Source organism: Cariama cristata, unplaced genomic scaffold (assembly GCF_000690535.1).
Source record: "Cariama cristata isolate BGI_N322 unplaced genomic scaffold, ASM69053v1 scaffold8532, whole genome shotgun sequence".
In the NCBI taxonomy this organism is placed as follows: Eukaryota; Metazoa; Chordata; class Aves; order Cariamiformes; family Cariamidae; genus Cariama; species Cariama cristata.
Genome location: NW_009602088.1, coordinates 56,430 through 78,092, shown reverse-complemented (window position 1 = coordinate 78,092; position 21,663 = coordinate 56,430). Strand labels below are relative to the sequence as shown.

The following is a 21,663-nucleotide window of genomic DNA, read 5'->3' as shown; positions in this document are numbered from 1 at the left end:
GCACCCGAAGAGGCTTGGTCAACAAATAGACGTATACGACTTGAATCCAGTTTTCTTGAGCCTTAATAAAAGGAGCGGGTAATAACGTAATTACTGTGGTGCTGCCTGGTACGGAGTTTCCGACTGAGCGCCGTGCGCTGCTGACGGGTGATTGCTCGGCTGGAGTTGCTGGAAGAGCCCGACGGCGTTCTCGGTGGGTGGCGGTGCCCGGGAGGGGGCCGGGGCTGAGCACGTGAATTCGCGGTTCCCGCCGAAACGACGAGTAGGGAAGCTTGCCTGGCTGGGTCTGCAGGCTCTCTTCAGTTCGGCTTCAGAGCTAATGACCTCCTGAAGTGGACAGAACCGTTTGCATCTGTTTGAGTTACTGTTTCAGAATTTGGAAAGACACTTCTGGGTCAATTTAGTTTTTCTTTGTGAATTTTATGGTGTTTTTTTTTTCTATCTATAATCAACATAATTAAGTACTTTTTATAAAAGTTTGCTTGTAAACAAGTTATATGAGTCTTGTTAAAAGAGAAATTTTGACAAGGAGAGACCAAAGTAGGCAAAAGAGAGACCAGTTTCTTACCTGTTAAAATAGTCACTGATGTGTACAGTAAATGTGTGAACATATCCATTGCCATATGTAGCCTGAATCCTTTTGTGAGATACACCTGAAAACAGTAATTTTATTGTATATTTGAAGAATATATTTTTCCTCTATCATGAACTTTTGAAAACACGGGGAGGCAGAAAGTCTGCCTGCCTCATGGCTGGTATGGAAAATAGAAGTATTCGTAGAGGTGGTTTAAATGAGCTGCCTGCCATTAATAGAAATAAGCTCTTAGTGAAAGTACATGCATGGTTTTGCTGACTTACTTATGCAGAGCTCTATGAGGAAACAAAACAGTTTTTTGTCTCCAGCGATTCTAAACCCAGTCTGAAGTGGTATTGTATTCATCTGAGTCAGTAGATGAGCAATTCCAAGCAACTATGTGATGAGAGCATAATAAATGCACAGGATTGACAGCTGAAGTGTGTTTCACTGGTAGTGTTCCCCAGGAGTTTTGCATTCCAACTGAGGAATCCTTTCACTACTGCTGTTCAGCACCTTGTGGCAAGACTTCTCACCAAACGTGGATTTTCAAGCGTTCTTGGGTTTTGATGTATATTCCTACTGGTTCCTACCTCTCACACAGGAGCTGCCGCTCACTGAATCTCCTGCTGGCTCTAGGAATTCTGTGCTTCAAGTGAAGTTTATTTTGCATGAGCAGCAGCAGCTATGCTATGGTGGGCTGCTTTTCCTCCTGTCCCCCCTAGATGATGCTGTAATAGAGGCTTCTTCCAGCCATCCTGATAGCCTAGCAGCAAACACTTCCAATAACAGATTTATTGTAAGGTCTTGTAAAAATAAAGAAGTGACTTGATTGTGGAATGGCAGGATAAAATGTACCTAGTGCTCTTTCAAGCATCTCAGAAGACTGAATTGTTGAGGTTCCTCTCCTTTGTTGGCTACTCGTTCCGCTTACTTGTTGAAACGTGTATGTCTATTATGTTTTCAACTCTAAATAGCTTGCCTCTCACATCTGGTTCACAGCTGGTCTTTACACACATGTATACTTAGCCTCTCATTTACTGTGCAAGACCTTGGTTTCTCTCTTCCTCCGTTACTGAGATCATCGAACAGGAGTGTAGGAAATAATGGAATATATCTTTGAAAGATTGTGTCTCATGTTTAGTGTGAGATGTTCACATTTGACTTCTTTCCATTGCTCCCCCTTCTGCCAAAAATTAAAAAAAAGGGGGGGGGGAGGAATTATTTCTTCCCTCTTGGCCATCTGGGGCTGTCTGGTCTTCAGTTCTCTAGGGGAAAAAAATTATGTCTTTGAGTCAGCTGGCTCAAGGTGTAAACTTGCTTTCTTTTTCCTCATTCGTTGTTTAGGAGCAATGTGGTTTGAGTTCTGTGCAAGGGTTGGTAGCAGTTTAAAAACAAATCAGTGTCAATTCAAGCTAAGGCTAATGTTTGTGTTTCCACTAACTAGGAATTGCTCTATCCATGAGGCAAGGGAGGGATGTTGTGCTTCTATTCATTTGTTTTGTGGTGGTTGAATGAATAATTGGACACTTAGAATTTTAAGGGTAGGAATAAGCACTGCTGGAGCAAGCTCTAAGGAGAGAAGACCGAAAAGGGAAGAAGGAAGGAGTGAGACAGAATCTGAAAAAATATTAGGGTGAAATAGAGATGGTAAGGAAATGGTAAATTGTTGAAAATAAAAATTGAGGAAGGCAAGATTGGGTAGTAAGAAGATAATAATAGAGAATGATTTTAATGAACTAGACAAAGCAGGAAAACAATCTGAAATCGGAAGCGGGGACAATGTGAGATGAAAATAAACAGCGATTATTAATAGCAGTTGTCTTTGATTTTGATTACAGGAAGGACGATATATACACACAGCAACCTTATGCATCTAGGTTTTAAATCAACCCACTCTTCCTGAGCCGAAATGATTTTCCGTTAAAATAAACCAGCAGTCCTAGTATGGATTGAAAAAAATGATGTTATGATCTAGATATTTCTACTGTTGCTGTGCACAGATTGGCTTAATAATGAAGCACATAACAATGCTGATTTGAGCTAGAACTACTCCGATTTGCTGCTGTTTAAAAAGGTTTTGGGCCTCTGGAAGCTAATCTTGGAGCTATTCATGGAAAGGGAGGTCCTGAAAAATAGATGTGTGGGAGGAGCAAAGCAGCAGAGGTTCTCTCTGCCATCTGCTGCAACTGGAACTAAAGTATGGTAGCGGAAACGTCTCACCTTTTCCTTCTCCTCTTGACAATGGATGATGAAAATGAAAGAGTGAATGCTCGACCTGGTGTGGGAGTTTGCAGGAGCTAAAATGTCAACTAGAATACAGAGTGGTGTCCTACTTGCTTTAGGATTTTTTAGGATGCCAGATTTTTAAGCATTGTGCCAATTTTGGATCTTGTTATTACACATGGGCTCAAAAACTTCATCAATGTTGACAAAAACATTGTTGTCACTGTTCAGTCTTGCAAATTGAAAATTACGTCAAGTGTCCTGTGCAGATTGGCCTGGCTTCATAGATCCATCTCTAATATCAAAAACTTTTGATAATTTTCTCTCTTTCAGTGAACAAAATTTCATCAGTAGTTAGAAGTAGGGTGGAAAGAAATCAGCTTCAGATGACAGAACTACTTTCTTTGTTTACAAAATACTCCCCCCCACACCCCAAGCTAAAGTTCTCAGTGAGAAATTCTATGTGTTGGACAGTTATGTATTTTTATGCTAGTTAAAGCATTTCGTTGTTTAGCCTAGTGTTTCTTTTTATTTTGTCTGTCTTAAAATTCTTGCCAGTAGGGACAGGACATGACTGAGGGGTGAATGTTGCTGTGCCTGGAGAACAGCATTGATGTTCTAAAAAGAAGTGAGGGAAGGGATAGATACATGTTGCTTTTTGGAAAGTGGATTCTCAGTTGGCTTGTAAAGTTGATATGTGAATGGAAGTTCATGGCTTCGGAACTATGGGCTTGCATCCCATTGAATTTTGGTTTTAGTTTTTCTTTCTTACAACTATTATACTACACTTTGGCATTGCTTTCTGAAAGCTTTCTTCTATAGGATTTCACTGAAAGAATTGTAATTAACAGGCTTTTCTCTACAAGTTTGCATGTTGTCCTCGTGAGTAGTCAGTGTTAGAGCTGGCTATCATTGCTTGTTCTGTTTGACTTTCAATTTGTTTCAATTTATTGACTTTTCAATTTATTTCTTAAATATCGTTTGCTTTTTTTCCTATTTACTCAGTATGTAGGTGTTTAGGAACAGCATGTCAACAGTTTATACTGTGAGTTGTTGACATTGAAAAATAGAAGCAAGAAATTGTCTTGCCTAGCCTGTGAGGTTTAATTGCATGTTCGTTTGTTTCCAAAAAACCTTCCCAAATATCCCATTGTATTTTGCACTTAGAATGCTGTAAATTTTTTATGTATTATTTTTGACTGCTGTCTTGATTGCTGTATGTTAGAACCCAAAGACTTCTTTTTTTTTTTTGTCTGAAAGGAGGGAGTTTGTAACACCAGCCTTCAATAGTGTTTTGCTATTCAGAACAGAGTATAAACATTTGCTTTGAAGTATGTAAGACAAATGCATGAACCTGCCAAACTGGGTCTAAATGGAAAGTTTGCTATGAAAGTTGGTGGCCTTTTTGTCTTAGCAGAAATGTGAGGGAACAAGGCCTTTTTGGTATCATACTGTCCTCTGATCTCTACATTAATGGCTGAAATTTTGTGAATGGAACATAGTCTTTTTTAAACCAGTCACTGATCACTTATTTTTACAGCTACAGTTCTACTGAACCATTATTTAACTTTGGTTATTTTTTTATATAGATTGTACTCAGCATATCCTTACAGGCAAAACTGTCGTGTAGAATCTCTTATGGCAAGCATGGCAGAGAACAATTTTAGGATTGAAGGGAGTATTTGTGTTGTAGAGGTACTTGAATATGCATTTACAGAACTTTTGTTTACTGTTGTGGAGAAGTTTAAACTGTTGCTCTTAGCATTTTGTGGATAAATGCTTGTTCTGTGAACAAGAGGACTCTAGTCTGGTAATCCAACACCTTCCTTGAGCTCTAACACTTATTAGAAAAAAAAATTAAAAAGGAGTTAGTCAATGATTTTCTGCTATAAATTCCTTTGCATTCAAGAGGAAAACTGTTTAAGAGAACTTTGCCATGCTGTTGATTACTTGCTGCTCTTACTGGTTGGCTGTTAATTGAATGTATGTTGTTTATTTTTACTAACACCCCTAGAAACCCTCAGGGAATATTGAGTGTCACAGAGTGATAAAGCTAATATTTACTGAGCCCTTAAAACAAGAAGGGAGTGGTTGCTTATTTAATGGGGATCTAAATTAGTGTGTTGGAGAATATAGAATACTATGATATAGTCAGATGATATTTTAATCTGTACTCTGGGTATTGGCTACTTTTCCGAAAAGGAAAATTTCAAGGAGAAGACTGTATGGTCTATTCCTGCAATATTCTTCTTATTGTCTACATCTTTAAGGTAATGACAGATTAAAAATAATGTCTTTATAATCTTGACATGCTAACTTTTGTGATTAAAAGAATCAGTTCTACTGACTTTTTCAGTACTACAGTCTAAATCTGGATTGAATTTTATTTTGTGCATGTTGTTAGTATTACTGTCACATATCTGTAGGCAGAAGAATCTTCTCATGATTCGTCCTCTGTGGTCGTTACCCTTTCCTCAGTGATATAAATATATAAGCATACTTATGCTGTTTCTAGTTTACTTGCCTTTTCCCCCCATTTATTTATTTTTAATCCTCTTGAGACTTGAGTTCAGTGAAGTAAATGAAAAAGTTGCCATAATCTTTAATTGATTTTTTGGATTACTTCCTAAACATATCTTCTGATATCAAAATATAATTTATTATGTATATATGACAGTGATAGGAATATAAATATGATACAGAAACAAGAAAACAGTAAATCTTATGTTACTTCACATATAATTTAATAGTTAAATAAATGTCTGCCTATTCATACTAGAGCTTTAATGCTGGAGCTCTGGTGATCACATTTTCATGCAAAAAAAGAGTAAGTTACCTTTTCTTCCTGTGTACATTTGACATTATTAGCATAATTTAAATCTTTTTTATAAATATTTTATTACTAGAACTTGCCTATTCTCATTTTTCAGAGCCATTGGCAATATTTTGCTATTGCATTTTTAACTAAATGTGCTCTAACAAGAATTTCTAATAACAATCAATGTGACTCATGTCTTTGGGACTTGGTGATTGGAAAGCTGGCAAAAAAAATTTCCTTCTTGCCCATTTTGAGGTTTCTCAGATAGCGTAAAGGTTTTGTGATGCTGTTAGGTTTTTTTTCCCTGATATATGTAAAGGCATATTTAGTTGGTTTTTTTTCTGCCATTACTTTGTTTTTATGTTTTCAGATGTCATGTCAGCAAGAGACTTGTAAGTGTATGCCACTAGTTTGATGTAGGATGCATTTTATCTATGTGACATTAATTTTTAATGCAGTATTTAATTTCTTCCACAATACAGACTTTTGTATTCTTTATGATTGCACCTCTCTCTTCTCCTTTCCTTTTTTTTAAAACCTTAGATTGTGGGGTGCTTTTACTTTTTTTCTTTCTTTCCCTTTTTTTTTTCCTTTCCCTTGCATGGAGAACTTATATTGCTAGTGAATAGTGCCTTGCTTCATTGCTTTAAGTAAGTTAGTGATATATTCTTTTAGCAGGATGTAGTAAAAGCTGATTATTAGATCATATATTGGACTAATTTCATAAATCCACAAAATATAAATTGAAGAAATAAGTTTCCAAAGTTCTGCTTAAAGGAATGATTCTGCAATTGTGCATTCATACATGAGTTTGGTTTCTTCTATGTACAAGAAAGTACTCTTCCTATCTTAGACTTCGTTTAATCCCTGATCCTGAAACTTCCTGATGTACAGGAATCTGCCACACTTTGGAGCCCCCGTGGGACTCTGCACTGTGCAGGTCTGTCCCCTCCCAGAAAGTTGGTCTGGGATCATGGTGTCTGTACCAGGGAAGGACCCTTGTTTTGGAAATGAGTGCTTTTTAAAAATAATAAGCTCTTAAGGTATGGATAATGTCACTTCAATTTGTGTCAATTTGAGTGTACTAATGATACCTCATTCAAATCTGTGTAATGTTTTGTATTATGACTATCACAGTATCTTTGAAATACAAAGGAAATATCCACACTGCCTCTTTTTGCATAAATTAGTAGTCTTTGCCACCTCCTCTTATTATGTTGAAGCTGGCTGGAATGCTTGTCCATCCAAATCCATGAACACTGTTAGCATGCATTGATTTAAAAAGTGCTTACCTGTATTTCATACTTCTAGTTTAACATCAAGTTTTTTGTTCTTTAAAATGACAACTTAATTTGGTATTGTTCTGTTTTAGACATCCTTAGCTACATGTTTTGCCCAAGAAACATTTGGAAAACAGTACAAACAAACCATAGGACTGGACTTCTTCTTGAAAAGGATAATATTGCCAGGTAAGAGAATAAAAACTAACACTGACAGGTTTGGCAGCGGTAAGACTTGCAGAAACAGATTCTTCAAAGTAATGTGTACTAAATAAGCTTAGTACAGTGCTTTTTATGGCAAAGTAAATTAGGTTATTCAGAGAGAATTTTGTTAGTATGTTCTTGTCAGGTGACAAAAGGTTATGCATTTGCAACTTCTTTTAATTAAAACACTGAATTCAAATAAAAGGAATACTATCTATATTCATGATGTTTGTTACCTCTACTAGAGGGTACTTGCTGTCCATGTGGGTAGTGTAACACAACAATGAAATGGAACTTTAAATATATTAATTGAAAAAGTATACATGTTTTGAAAGAAATAGTTTAGGGTTTTTTTTTTTTTTTAATGAAATGCACAACTTGTATTTGAGTTGTGTGAGAGAAGCATAATGCAGCTATGGAATCGCAGTGCTCTAATATGTGAATGCTGTTTTATGCAAGGCAGCATGAAATTGCTGGCATTTAATAGACCACTAAAATTTAGGGTCCCTCGGCACTCATAAAAATACAGATTGAGCATTCAAGATGTTTCACTTCACGACGGCAAAGAAACTATTTAGATGCCAGTTGCAGCACACTGCATGGAAAATGCAAAGAAATAATTAAAAAAAGAATAGCTGCTGGTAGAAGTTTGTCTCTGAACAATTGGGGGTTTGAAATAAGTCTTTTCATTGATTTGTTGTTGCTCAATTTGTAACTATGAAAGTATTTCATTAAATGCATTTTCCTCTGGCTTCAGAAATCAGAACTTTTAATAATTACATGTACTTATTCTAAGTTGTAGTGAAATTTGATAAAGTTAATGCAAGTTCTGTAGTTCTGTCTTTTTTCCTTCTGGAGGGCAAGGAGGAAATCAAACCCAGAAATGAAGCATTTTAGCTATGACTTGAAGTTATAGTAAAATATATACAGTTCTTGAACTTACGATATTGCTAATAATTTCTTGATTATGTTTATTTTCTTAATTGAAACAGAATAATCTTTTCAGACTATTCCTGCATTCCCTATTTTGGTTTAGCCATTTTGCTGTACTTTTTTGGTATCTGGTGAGTGATAAAGTACCAAATTTCAGTGCTTATTTCTCCATAAAATCAATAGAATAATTTTTTTGTTGTCCTGCTCATGCATCTAAAAATAGCAGTGTGGATAATACTTAACAGCAGTACTTGCAAGTGGAATGTGTACACAAGTCATGCGGTGTGCATGCTAAGAACTTGTATTTTGGAAGTTTTTTTCCAACTGTTGAGCATACAGAAGCTATTAGTACATTACTGGGATTCTAAATGTTCTTGATAATTTTCCAAATTTTCTACTCAGCAGCTATTGGTTCATTCATGTTTTACTTTTTTTCTAGTTTATTTTATAATAAAATCAGAATGTAGACAAAAATAGCACCAAAACAGCAACAAAGTCTGCACATTTATTTTCATCATTAACAAAATAGTAACGTTCGTGGAATGTATTCATATTAAGGAAGAAGCATTTTTCTGTAGATTGTCATTCTGGTTTTGCTATATATGTCTTTAAGTATATATATTTCTGTGTTTTATAGGTAAGCTGAACTGGTGGTGGGGAGTGAGAGGGAAGAAGGAGGGAGGGAGGTAAAATTTCTAAACACTGGAATGGGAAGCTTTACTTAAGTAAGCGGATTTTTCTAATTTCTTGATTAGTTCTGGGTTTGCAGAGCTGCTATGTTTACTTGAAAGGTTAATTCATACCACTGCACAGAATTTACAATTTGTATATCAGTAGGAAAAAAAGCCTTGATTTCTTTTATTTAGTAGGAGAATTGATGAATAACTATGGTTCAGTAGTTGCATTTTTTTCTTCTTTAAATGTGAGCATAGATTTCAGAAGTTAAAATTACTGATTTCTAGAATTGCACAGAAGTTTACATTAGGCCACATTAGAAATGCATTTTAGCTTGTAAAATAAAATACTGTTTTTCTGGTTTTTTTGACTCTTTTAAAATAAAAGTGGTATTTGTCTCCAGTAGTTTTAGTAACTGATGCAGTTTTGCAGTGAAAAAAGTAAGTATTTTACATGGTAAAACAATATAGTTTACTACAAATAGTAAATCTTTTGATTAGTTTTGAACAATGTGACTTTTAATGTTCAACTGTTAACCAGTTCCCTTCATGCAGTTTGTTCACAATATTTTTTTCAAATGCAAATCAATTTCAGTATATTTATTGAAGCAGTATCTTTTATAGTCTGGATGCAATCACGGTGTAGATTTTACTGCTTAAACAGTGTATCTGTTAGAGGGTCTGCTGACAGAGGTTCTTAAGAGCCATAGTTGAATACTTTTAGGAAGGTAGTGGGTGCAGTCTGGTAAACAGAATTTTTTTAAGTCGTCAGTGCAAAAAGTGGACAGACTCGTGTTTTTAGTTCCATCTTGACTGTGCAGCACTTTAAAGTTAACCAGTGCACCAGGTATACTTCTGCAGGATCACTACTGAATTGGCCCAGTGGCTTCAGTTAATACGAGAAACAGTCTAGATACCTGCACTGTGCCTCAATTATTTTAACTTCGCACTTGTGTACATTTTCTACAGAGAAAAGAAGAGCGAGTGTTTTCTTGTTCCTTATCAATGTATTACATATTATTTTTATGGGATTCTTCAGTTATTTTTATTGGTTTGTTAATCTTGTTTCTAAGAACCATCTTATTATGCATGGTTTCTATTTGTTTTGTTGTCATTCTCTGCTTTGTATGTTCCTCGTAAATCTATGAAAAAATAGATTATTTCAAACTCTTTGCAGAAAACTTCATGTGCTACTGTAATAGTTGTTAATTAAATATTTACTGGGCAAATTGTCTGGTGTTTTTCTTTCTGTCAGAGTAATCGTAACATCCTTCTTTCTCCCCCCAAGTCTGTCTGAGCACAAAGCAAATATTACAGGACCTAATTAAAAAAAAAATAAGAAGAGAGAAAATGAAGCATTTTGCGCTGAAGGTGATCAGCATGAATTTCAGTAGCTAGTGAGGTCTTAATTAAGAACCACTTCACCTTAAATGAACATTCCAACTTTTTTTTTTTCCCACAGTTTCTTTTTTTCTGCTGTTAGTGAAGGAAAGTAAGTAATTCATGATAGTAGATTTTTGAGTTGAACAGTCATTGTTAGACCATTTAATTTAACTTCCTGCATTAAAGTTTCTCAGATAATTTCATACGGTTTTCCAGATACTAAGCCCAGTATGCTGTGCGTGATTACTACTCTTAGGAGGAAAAATGAAGTTAGAAACTTTTTAAAGCATTTGAACACAAAATTAGGCATCTTAAAATTATTGAGCTTGAAAATTATAATATTTATAAAGCTTTTTTTCCAAATAGCTGGCATGAATGACATAGTAAATTTCCAGTAGAATACAATCAGCCAAATTAGGGGTAGAATACTGCAGCATGGTGAGCATTTGAGCATGTTTAGTTTGTTTATGCACTGAGGATGCATCATCATTTCAGACTGCAGGTTCACCAGTTTATCCATGCCAGATGCTTTGTGGAAGGCTTTCCTGCATTGTTTGCAGTCAGTTATGTTCTAAGCTTTGAAAATAGTTAATTAATACATAGTATATGCAGTGTCAAAACAAATAAGCTTTTTATTCTAGGAAAGGTTGCCTTTATTGAACTGGAGTGTTTATGACATATTTACTAAGCTCCCTGTAGGAATTCTTTATCATAGAATTAGATAAAACTCAGTGTAGCTTAAAAGTACTGTGAATAGATTGTCTCACATTCATTTCTATACATTTGAGATCAAAGTAGCAGTTTATGAAATCTGTGCTTTTAACCAGATTAAAGCATGATGCATCATAAAAATATAATGGAGTATATTAAATACCACAAGTAGCACATATTCAGCTATATAGTTCTAATTTGCTCTGTATATTCACTGAACACTGAGGTATATTTCCATGGAGCGCACTCCTTTGCATAACTAATGTGAGTGTATTAGTTATAAATTGATGGCTGAATAGATCACGTTGTGTAAAATAAGGTTGCTAATAACAGAAAACAGTTGAATTAAGAGTATATATTTCTTAGCAGCCCAGGATAATGTGTTCTTTTTAACTTGTAATTGTTGTGATGTGGAATTTGTTGCAACTTTTTTTTTTTAAATGTAGGAAGAAAATTAATAGGCAGTTATCATTATTTGTGAGTAAGTAGAATTGTTATTAACATGTTAAGCCATGTGAGTTGTATGTAGGTTAGAAAAACTTTCATGAGACCTTACTGTATTAGAATTTGGTGCTTCCAGGTAATCGTTACAGTTTTCAAAACAGTTCTCACCATGCAAAATGAGCTAAATTATACTTTAATATGTTTGTATGCATATGGTGACATACATTCCTGTGTGTATGTTTAGTCTGTGATCTCTGGAGTTGTTAACTTGCAGAATATGTGTGACTTGTAGGGTATGAAATATTTGTATTTACACTGATTTTTTGTTACTTGGTTTTTGAAAACCTGTTCAGTGTAGCTTGCAGACTGGTTGGAGTAGAAAGGAAGATCTATTCTTGGTGTAGATTCCTCGAAGGTGAAATTATGTAAATCATGTCCACTTTAGTGGCCTGCTTTGAGATGGCGGGTGGAAGAAATAATCATAGTTTACACCCTCAACTTAGATGTGTGTCAGTATTTCCATTTTTTTTAATCTGTCAGCTATAGGATTCTTTAACTGTATAGTACTAAGAGCATCACTATCAAAATGCAGTTACTGTGCAGATTTTCCCCACATCTAGATTTGTAAAGAAAATTTGGGGGTGGGGGTTGTGAAAGGGACACAGAGTATGAAATAATGTGGTTAAGTTGGCATTCATAGTATTATCTTTCAATTTCAAGTTCTGTGCTATAGAAATTTCTCTGTAAAGTTTTACATTTTTCTTCAGTCAAGTATGTTATGTAATTTCTAGTTAGGAATGTTATTCTTCATGCAATTCCAAGTCTTTTATGTTAATATTAAATACGTTAATATCTATCTATAGTTTTACTGCATCTTAATGATTTAGCTGGACACAAGTGACTTTTTTCCAAATGCTACAGTCATCTTTGTTGAAATTTAGTTGCTGTTTATTGTATGCTTGTAAAAAGCTATTGCTGTTCATATGCTAGAGCTGTTTTACCTGCTGTGATAATATATGTTTAATTTTATTTGTATCTAAATGTTCCAGGTTACACAATATCTGATCATTTTCTTTTTCAGGAAATTTGAATGTTACTCTTCAAGTGTGGGATGTAGGGGGACAAACGATAGGAGGCAAAATGCTGGATAAATATATTTATGGAGCTCAGGTACAGTATAAATGATAATTGTATCTATAGTAGTTGTATAAAATTCACTGAAACTTTGTTCTTAAAATTGTACATATGTTACAGGTTGTTGTTTTGTAAATCTCAAAAATCTTTAATCTCTGCTTAACCTAAACTTAATTAATATTAATATGCAAGTCTAATATTGGTATGTAGTTAATGTTTTAGAGCTGACTTAAAAAGCAAAGCAAGAGTGCGCATTTGTAGCTCTGAATAACTCTCAAGAACAGATGTATGTTTCCATGCTTTGTGTCTTAAGAAAAGCAATCATAGTAAATAGTAAAGGCTATTTGGATATCCACATGGTAGATATAGTGGCTGCTTTTAGAACAGATGCCTCCTGCGGGGAAAAAGTAGAAGGAGGAAATTAAGAGCAATCCTACACCATTAAACTCATACATGCAACTGGGGTTATAAGAGGGAAAACAAAAAGAGGCAACTAGGTAGCTAAATATTTTTGCAGAACACCTATCCAATGAAAATTAATTTTATCTTGAGGTTAACTAAGCATCTTAAAGTGAATGGTATGATTAAGTAAGAGCTAAATATTATAACAGTACCTTGAGTTACAAGATGATTTAGTAGGATGTACTATATGCCAAACTTCTTAGCATGAGTGGTCCTAAAATGTACTGTTATTTCATTTGGAGTTTATAATGAGAACAATAGGCATAACATGTTTTATTATACAATGCTATATTTATCTGAAAAGAAAACAAATGTACCTATTTTTGACCCTCAATAGTTTAAGCAATAGGAATATGGAATCCTAAAACTTTTATTGGACAGAAATTTTGTGCTAATAAGTGCAACACAGGAATGACTAATTGAGGAGATTAGGATTTATTAGTTAATGGGATAAAGACAAATTTGTCAATTTAACATTTTGTCACTTTCAAAAGATGTCTGAATGTTTTTAGCTGTTGCATCTGGTTTATAACATTTTCTTATTTTTAATAAAAACCATTTTGCTGCCCTGTTAAAGATCGACCAGGCAACAGGAGAAAGTGGCTTACATGACAAAGGGAATTTGATTAATCACAAATTGTTGCCATATGCCCAAAGTAAACTCAATGAAGGAAACAAAAGGCTATTAACTTTTTCTGTATTGAATTTGGTGATAAACTTAGGAGTTTCTTATCAGCAATGGCAGGTCAAAAAGTTAATACTAGCACCCCAAAGTAGTGAAAAAGTGCATATCAGTAAGCCTAAAGTTACAAAAATTTGATTTTTAGTCATTCTAAGCACATTAACAAAAAAACTCACTACATCCAATCTCTTCTCCTTTAATCCTTCCCCAACTGCCATTGTAACCCTAATTTTTTTAATGAGCTAATGACTGTTTTGTCTCCCATTGTTGGCATGTATTGCCAATGTCTGTAATAGGCTTCTTATCTTCAAAGCTGACTTGTAACACACTTTTCTATTAGCTTTCTAATGACACCTGTTAAAGACACATAAAACTGTCTTTATTTTCGTATATTCGTGAAACACCATGAATAGTTTGGATAGGCACTGCTTTCAGCTTATTTCTAGTCAAGAGCTTATTTCATTTTGAACATCTGTAGCTTTTTAGAAGAAGACGACGAAAGATAAAGTAGGAGTATTTAGAAAGAAAAATCCTTTTAAGTGCCTATAAAAATTCCTGTGAATGGACAGCAAAGCAGCAAGAAAATAATTGGGAAGAGCTAGCGTGGAATTAGCAAGGGTAAATTGTGCCCAACCAATCCGATTGCTTTCTGTGGTTAGATGATTGGCTCTATGGAGAGGAGAGAAGTGGATGTCATTTACCTTGACTTCAGCAAGGCCTTTGACATAATCTCCCATAATATTATTACAGGCAAAATGTAGAGATAGAAACTGGATGGGTGGACCATAAGGTGACTGAAAAACTCAGTGGACAGCTGGACTTAAAGGGAGATGGTCCATAACTCAGTGACTTACTGGTACCTGGTTATAAGTTGTATTCATTAGGGGTTGGTATTGGGGTCATGTCTTTTATTAATTCTTGGAACAATGGAACAAAATATTGTCTGGAAGTTTGCAAATGGCACCAAACTGAGGAGGAATGGTCATTATGCTGGAGGGTAGGGCTGCTATTGAGAGGGACCATGACCAACTGAAGGAACAGACCAACAGAAACATTGTAAAGTTCGCTGAAGACAAATGGAAAATCCTACACCTGGGACAGAATAACCCTATGCAGGCTGGGAATCGACTGTCGAGGAATCAACTAGAGATCATCTAGCAAAGAGCAACAAAGCTGATTAATGGACTGGAGCATCTCTCCTATGAGGAAAGACTGAGAGAGCTGGGACTCCAACCTGGAGAAGAGAAGGCTTAACAATGTATAGAATTCCTCAGACGGGTGTGTAAAGAAGATGGAGCCAGATTCTTTTCAGTGGTGCCCAGTGACAGAGCCAGAGGCAATGGGCACAAACTGAAACACAAGAGGTTCTCTCTGAACATCAGGGAACACTTTTTCCACTGTGAGAGTGAACAAGCACTGGCATAGGTTACCCAGAGAGGTTGTAGAGTCTCTATCATCAGTGATATTCAGAAGCCATCTGGACATGGTCCTGGGCAGCTGGCTTTAGGTGACACTACTTGAACAGAGATGTTGGACTGAATGACCCCTAGAGGTCCCTTCCAACCTCAGTCATTCTGTGATGTGGCTTTGGAGAAAAGAAGGCAAGGATCCTACTGGAAAAAAAATAACAATTGAATGGGAGTCAGCAATGCACCCTTGCAACAGTAAAAGGGTGCTGCATTAGTAAGAATGAAGTACGCAAATCAAAGTGATTATCATTCTCTTTAACGTTTTTGAGGCTACACTTGGAGTACTGTGTTCAGTTTTGGGTTCCCCAGTAAAGAAAGCCTTTGAAATATTGGAGTAACTCTCAGTGAAGGTTGCTACAAAAGAAGTATGTGTACCTGTGGTGCATTGCACTTGGTCAGCATGTGTGGTGCAACTGGGATTTCAGACATCTTGTTTGTAAAGTACATAAGCTGTACACATAGAGTAGATGATTTGGATGTGTTGCAGAAATTGTGTTCATCTGCATGTATTCTCCAAATCTAAATCATTCAGGTTTAAAGTGCATGTGTAGAATAGCTTGCAGCATGCCTACAGTATACATCATACTTTTATCCAGTATTTGCAGATTCCCATGACTTTGTATAGACTTCATCTGGTTGATCATCGTGAGATTCAGAAATCACAAGTGGCTGAATTCTTGGTTTTCTGCTCAGAAATCCAAATGTATGGTAGACCTACTTAGAAAATACAATGACCATCTGGAGATGGAAATTTTGAGAATCTACAGCAACTGAAAACATTATCTACAGTCTACAGTTCACTTGATCTCAGTTGATCAAGACACCAGGAGGAGTAAGTGGAGCATTCATCTATACTTTGCTGCAAACCTTGCCACTGGAGGTTTTCTGGTCTTTGAATGAGAGCTGAATCAATTCTCTAGGACAGATCTTCTGGTTAAGTTACTGTTAAGGTGCCATTTTTTGACTGAGACCCCTGATTTCTTATACTGTGTTTTAAAATGAGTGCCAGATTTGAGGATGAGAACCTACTTAGTTTGCTTGTGTGGTTGCAGTTGGAGAAACTGTAGTTCACTTTCTGTCTTGAAGCAGTTGCTTTTTTTTTTTCCCCCCTCTGTTTTTTCTCTGGTGTTGCTTACCTAGAACAATATAGTTGCTGCATCCCATCTTGGTAGCTGAAATTTGCTGATGGGTCAGAAGTAGTCTGCAAGCTGCAGGGGAAAAAGAGCTCTTGGACCTTTATAAATGAAAGGTGCTAGTAAACAGCTTTCTGTCAGTCTTGATTAAAACTGACACATTTATCTCAGAATTGAGAGAGGCTAAGGGTAATTGTATAGTCAGTTACCACAGCTGAACTGATAGACAGTAGCTCATTCATTTATGGCAACTCAGTTGTGTATATTTGAGTGACCATATCCTCAGTATCAGCAAAGACAACAGTGGTTAAGTATGTGTAGGCTGCAAACTGTTTTCACTTGTAAAAGTAGCATTTCTGCAGATGTGCAAGATATCATAATGAGGTTTATCTTTGCTAAGATGAATATTCTGTGACTAGAAAAAATATTTTAGAATTGTGATCTGGTATATTTTGTGAATATTAATGAAAATTTGAAAGTTAGTTTAGTTCCTTCATACTAAAGTCAGTTGTAGGGTGAGGGCAGCTGAGGATAAACCTGGAGAAGAGAACATATGGTTTTAATTAGTTTTTTTTCCTGTAGCTTTCTTTTATTGTGACAAAGCTTGACATAAACTTGACACCTTTTAAATGTTGATTGTCTAGTGTGACTATATTGCCTGGTTAGAACACTTCCATAATAGTAGTTCTGCTGTATAATAGCACTGCTGCTGCTTGTGTGGTAAATACTTCAGAACTGCTCCCATCTCTTACCTGTAACTGCTGCCCCTACTCACGTATCTAAAGTATCTTTAAGAACTGGCATACGCTACCTCATAAATTGGCTTGTTAATAGAATAAGAGTACTGCAGACTCTACCTTCTCCAGAGACCAGTAAATAATTTCTGCAATATTCTCAGTTTCCAGTGACCTATTTTTCAAAATACTCTATAATTCCAAAACAAAAAGCACTCACATATGCACTAATGTAGGCAAAAATCTCTCTCTTACTAGAGTGCAATTATGCAAGCAGGGACTACTTGCCACGTTGCTGGAGACTAGAGAATTAACGTGCTGTTCTTGGCATGTTGTCCACCATGTGTTTCAAACCTTTTTCATGGCAGGGAAATGTGCTACTTTTGTGTAAAAAGGCCAGTGTTAATTTTCCACCTCAATTCCTCATACATAATAGGGAAACAACAGCTTTTCTATTATCTACTTGTTCTGTAGTCCATACACTGTAAATTTATGGAAAATATGATGTATTTTTCTGAAAACAATGATGGTGTTTCTATGTTAAATAAAAAAAGGTGAAATAAATTTTAGCTATGGAGTTATGACTAGTCTTTCATTAATTATCTATATCATACTAAGTTGCTTATAGAGTGCTGTTGTGGCAAAAATCTAAGCAAGAAGTATTCTTTATGACCTGTATGCCATGATGCCTTTTTTTGCATCTCTAAGATGTCATACCTGCCATCTTTGCTTCTTAAGTATAGCAAATACTGGCAAGATTCAAAAAAGGAATGATTAAGAAAAGAATATGCTTTAGAGGCAGTGTTTTTGATGGTGGAGAAGGGAACCAAAGGAAGTTACGTGAGCTCTACTTGCAAACTTTGTTCAATGATTTTTTTGACGGTAAATCTACTGTGACTACCCTTTATTCCAAAGGTGTAGGTAGGCTGCAGTGGGCTAGAGGACATGTAGCAGAGTAGCATTTTGATGAAGAAATAGTTAGAAACAGAGTTGGCAGACCTTAAATGCTCGGATTCTGTTAACTTTATCTTATATCTAACTCTGATTAAACTCTTCTTCAGTGCTCAAGATGGTTTAAATAGTCTGCTCTGCTTTTCTGCAAGCTGATGAGAGAATTTGACCACTGGTGAAAGAAGCACACCATGTGCTTTTTCTCATTTACAACTTTCAGCCTTATGTCTGGTGTTTTTTTTGGTTTTGTTTTGTGTTTTTTTTTTTTTTTTTTCCCCTGTACAATACGTGTCCTTTAGCTTGGGTTTCTTCTTTTCTGCTGAGCATGTAATTACATCAGTATGTCCTTCATAGAGCAAGTCTTATATTATAAAAGTAAAATATATACATGCATAGGCATTTGAGTAGTTATAAAAACAGTCAGGAGAAGTTAACTGAGATGCAAGATATTAAGGAATAAATTGTACAAAATTCAGAAGAGGCAAGTGGATGTTTAATACTAGATATGACTAGTAAAGTAAAGGAGAACAGATAGCAAGGGAAAAGATGGGTGTCATAATTCTTAATTTCCTTCTGTTCCTCAGAAATTAATAGCAGCCATATAAATATAAGGAACAAGAACTCATTTTGCCAAGGAGTTGATGTCATTGAAGCAAAAGATAGATTTGTATTGCTATCATAGGGAAATAGGAATTGAAGGGATCTCAGTAGGGTCTATTGCCCTACTCTGAAGCTATACCTGTATAACATCTATTTAATTTTTATCAACCTTCAAAAATCCTCCAGTTGGTGACTCTGCTGTCCTTAAAGGTGGTGTATTTCAGAGCTTTGCTCTTCTTATTGTCTACGTGTTTTTTTTTTTCCTAGTATGTACCCCTGCTACAGTCGTCTTACTGTAAGTTAAACCTATTGCTACATGTCATATTGATCACAGAATTGTAAAAAAGTTCAGAGTGGAAGGGATCTCAGGAGGTCTCTAGTCAAACCTCTTGCTCAAAGTAGGGTTAGCTGTGAGATTGGACTAGGTTGCTCAAGGCATTATGCAGTTTCTTGTAAACCTCTATGGATGGAGACTGAGCAACTTCTTTGGGCAACCTATTCCACTGCTTGATTCTCCTCACGGTGAAAAAGCTCTTTCTTATATCTAGTTTGAATTTCTCTTGTTTCAACTTACGCCCATTGTGTTTCATCCTCCTGCAATGCACTACTGTGAAGAGCCTGGCTCTGTCGTCTTCATAGCTTCCTCATGGGTATGAGAAGGCTGCTTTTAGGTCCTCCCAGGGCCACCTTCTTTCCATGCTGAAGGATTCTGGTTCGCTCATCTTTTCCTCATAGGACAAGTGTTCCAGCTTCTGATCATCTTGGTGGCTCTCTACTGAACTTACTTCACTTTATTGATGTCTCGAGGGGCCTAAGACTGGATGTATTACTTTAGATATGATCTAACAAGTGCCGAGCAGAATGGAATAGATCCCTTGGTCTAGTGTCTGTGCTTCTACTAATACAGCCCAGGATCACATTGGCCATCCTTGCTGCTGGGGAATATTGCTGGCTCATATTTGGCTTGCTGTCTACAGAGACATGCAGGTCATTTTCAGTTGCTTCCTAGCCAGTCAGTCCCCACAGCCTGTATTGTTCGTTCCTCCCCAGCTGCAGGGCTTTGCGTTTGTCCCTGTTGAATGTTGAAAGGTTCCTGTTCATCCCTTCCTTGGGCGTGTCTGCATACCTCTAAATGGTAGTGCTGCCCTCAAGCATATAGGCTGGTCCTCCCAGTTTAGTGTCATCTGCCAACTATGTATAAGAGCATATAAAAAAGAACTCCTGTTATCTTCTCTTGAAACTTTTACCAGCATCATCATGCCTGCCAGCAGTCTTGTGTTTGTTGAAACAGTCCAGTTTTTTCAATTTTTCTGATGTCAGTTGTGATTTCTAAACCTCTGATATTGTTACTGGTCTCTTCTAGTCTACCTTTTTCTTAACGTTCATCCAAAGCTGGATGCATTATTTCACCTGGAATATTTCATGCCAGTGTGATATTTGCTTTTTTGCTACAAAAGAAGCTTGATGTATTCAGCTGTGATCTGCTGTAACTCCTTGATCCTATTGCATGGAACCTGCTACAAAGCCAGATGTTTCCTATTGTGCAGTTGATTATTGTTTCCTTTGAACTTGTCATGGTACTTATTGGATTGCATCCTATTATTTTTAGATTGTTTCTCACCATATAATCTAAACTCTCCTCAAATAATCTTACGGTCACTACCAGTTTGTTGTCATCTGTGAAATTAATTTAATAAGCATGCACTCTATTTTGTGATCAAAGACACTCATGAAACTATCAAGTAAAGCTGGGCCCAGACAAATGCCTGAAAAAAACTTGACTTGAAAAATCTTTTCTACTGACAGTGGGTCATTGAACCAGCTAATTTTGTATGCATTGTATTGCTTTTTTAGAATATTTGTGAAAATTTCATGTGAGGAGCAGTGTGCAGTTGCAGGGAGTTTTTTTTCCAGATGTGAACTCCATGAGAACAAGTGCAACAGAAGCCAATTCTGACTTTATTCCTCACTTACAAGATACTTACTTTATTAGAGTGTAGTGGAAAAGCAGGAGCAGATGACTCAATAATTGAGAGTGATTTGTAAGAGCTGATCTTAGAATTACGGAGGGGAGAAAGTCGGCATTTGGGCTGTTAGTAGCTTGTGCTTTTTAATATTAGATATTAGCTCTGAGGAATCCTCAACGTCTGCTTTGAGTATTTGTTACTTGTAGCCTGGCCCAAAACCTCTGAAATACATGAGACTCCCTTCTTTTTGACTTCTGACCACATCTTTAGTTTCTCCTTTGAAATTTTAAAGTTTGCCAGTACTTCTTGCTTGTTTTCTACAACAGTGAAGGGAGGGATCTGGCCTTTCTCCCCAAAGGACAGCAGAGACATGACAGGCAATGTGCAGAAATGTACGATTGAACTACTTTTATTTTTTATTGTTTTCAAAAAGGGAACAGTGGAACTACAAATAGTATTAGCTAAAATAAAAGTCCTTTTCCAATGTGATTTTTATCTTACAATTAGTGTGAAGTGCTTTGTGGTTTTTTCATAGAGCATGCAGTTTGAAATATTTCTGATACAACTAATTGTGCTCTTTACTGAATTGCCTTTTTTTTTCCTACCCTTGTAGTTCAGTTGGCACCTGAATTTGGAACACATGAAATGCAGGAGAAATACTGTAATAAAATGTTTTTATTACAGAAAGTTATAATTTCTTTAATTATTCCTCAAAAGATACAATGCCATTATTTGTTAACGCTCTATTTTATTATAATAATAATTTAGACTGATGCAAATTTTACCATGTTAAAATATTTTTACAACATGTAACATTTGAAATAATCTTTTTTATTTAGGGTATTCTCTTGGTTTATGATATTACCAACAGCCAGAGTTTTGAAAATTTAGAAGACTGGTATAATGTGGTAAAAAAAGTGAATGAAGAATCAGAAACACAGCCACTTGTGGCCTTGGTTGGAAATAAAAGTAAGTTACACATAAATATTAAAATACCCTGGATGTTGTTCTCTATTGAAGAAATGGCACAGAGCATGTGTCTTTAGTAAAATGAAAGTAAATACTGTCTTGCGTGTTGTTGCTGTGTACAGATGACACATTTGGGTGTACCTGAGGATTCTGGTTCTGGGCAGTTAGGTTGAGGGACTTGCATCATGCTTTGCATAGCCTGCAGCCTCTCTGCCTGTGTTTTCTTTAGTTGGAGAGCAGCACACTCTCTCACCCATGTTTGAATTTGATAGGGCTTCAGGATATAGCCATGGCATGCATCTAGAATGGAGAACT

The 21,663-nt window shown here is 36.0% G+C and overlaps 1 protein-coding gene across 1 annotated transcript in view; it reads left to right on the top strand.

The window, feature by feature from the left end:
• Positions 1-2,818: 2,818 nt before the first annotated feature.
• The window catches only part of RAB28 (RAB28, member RAS oncogene family), a 63,524-nt gene continuing 44,679 nt past the window's right edge, over positions 2,819-21,663 (top strand). Inside the window, exons 1-5 of the mRNA XM_009694587.1 lie at positions 2,819-2,857; positions 5,580-5,627; positions 6,991-7,087; positions 12,329-12,417; positions 21,219-21,348. Coding sequence (XP_009692889.1) covers positions 2,819-2,857; positions 5,580-5,627; positions 6,991-7,087; positions 12,329-12,417; positions 21,219-21,348 — 403 coding nt within the window. The remainder of the gene's footprint in view (positions 2,858-5,579; positions 5,628-6,990; positions 7,088-12,328; positions 12,418-21,218; positions 21,349-21,663) is intronic.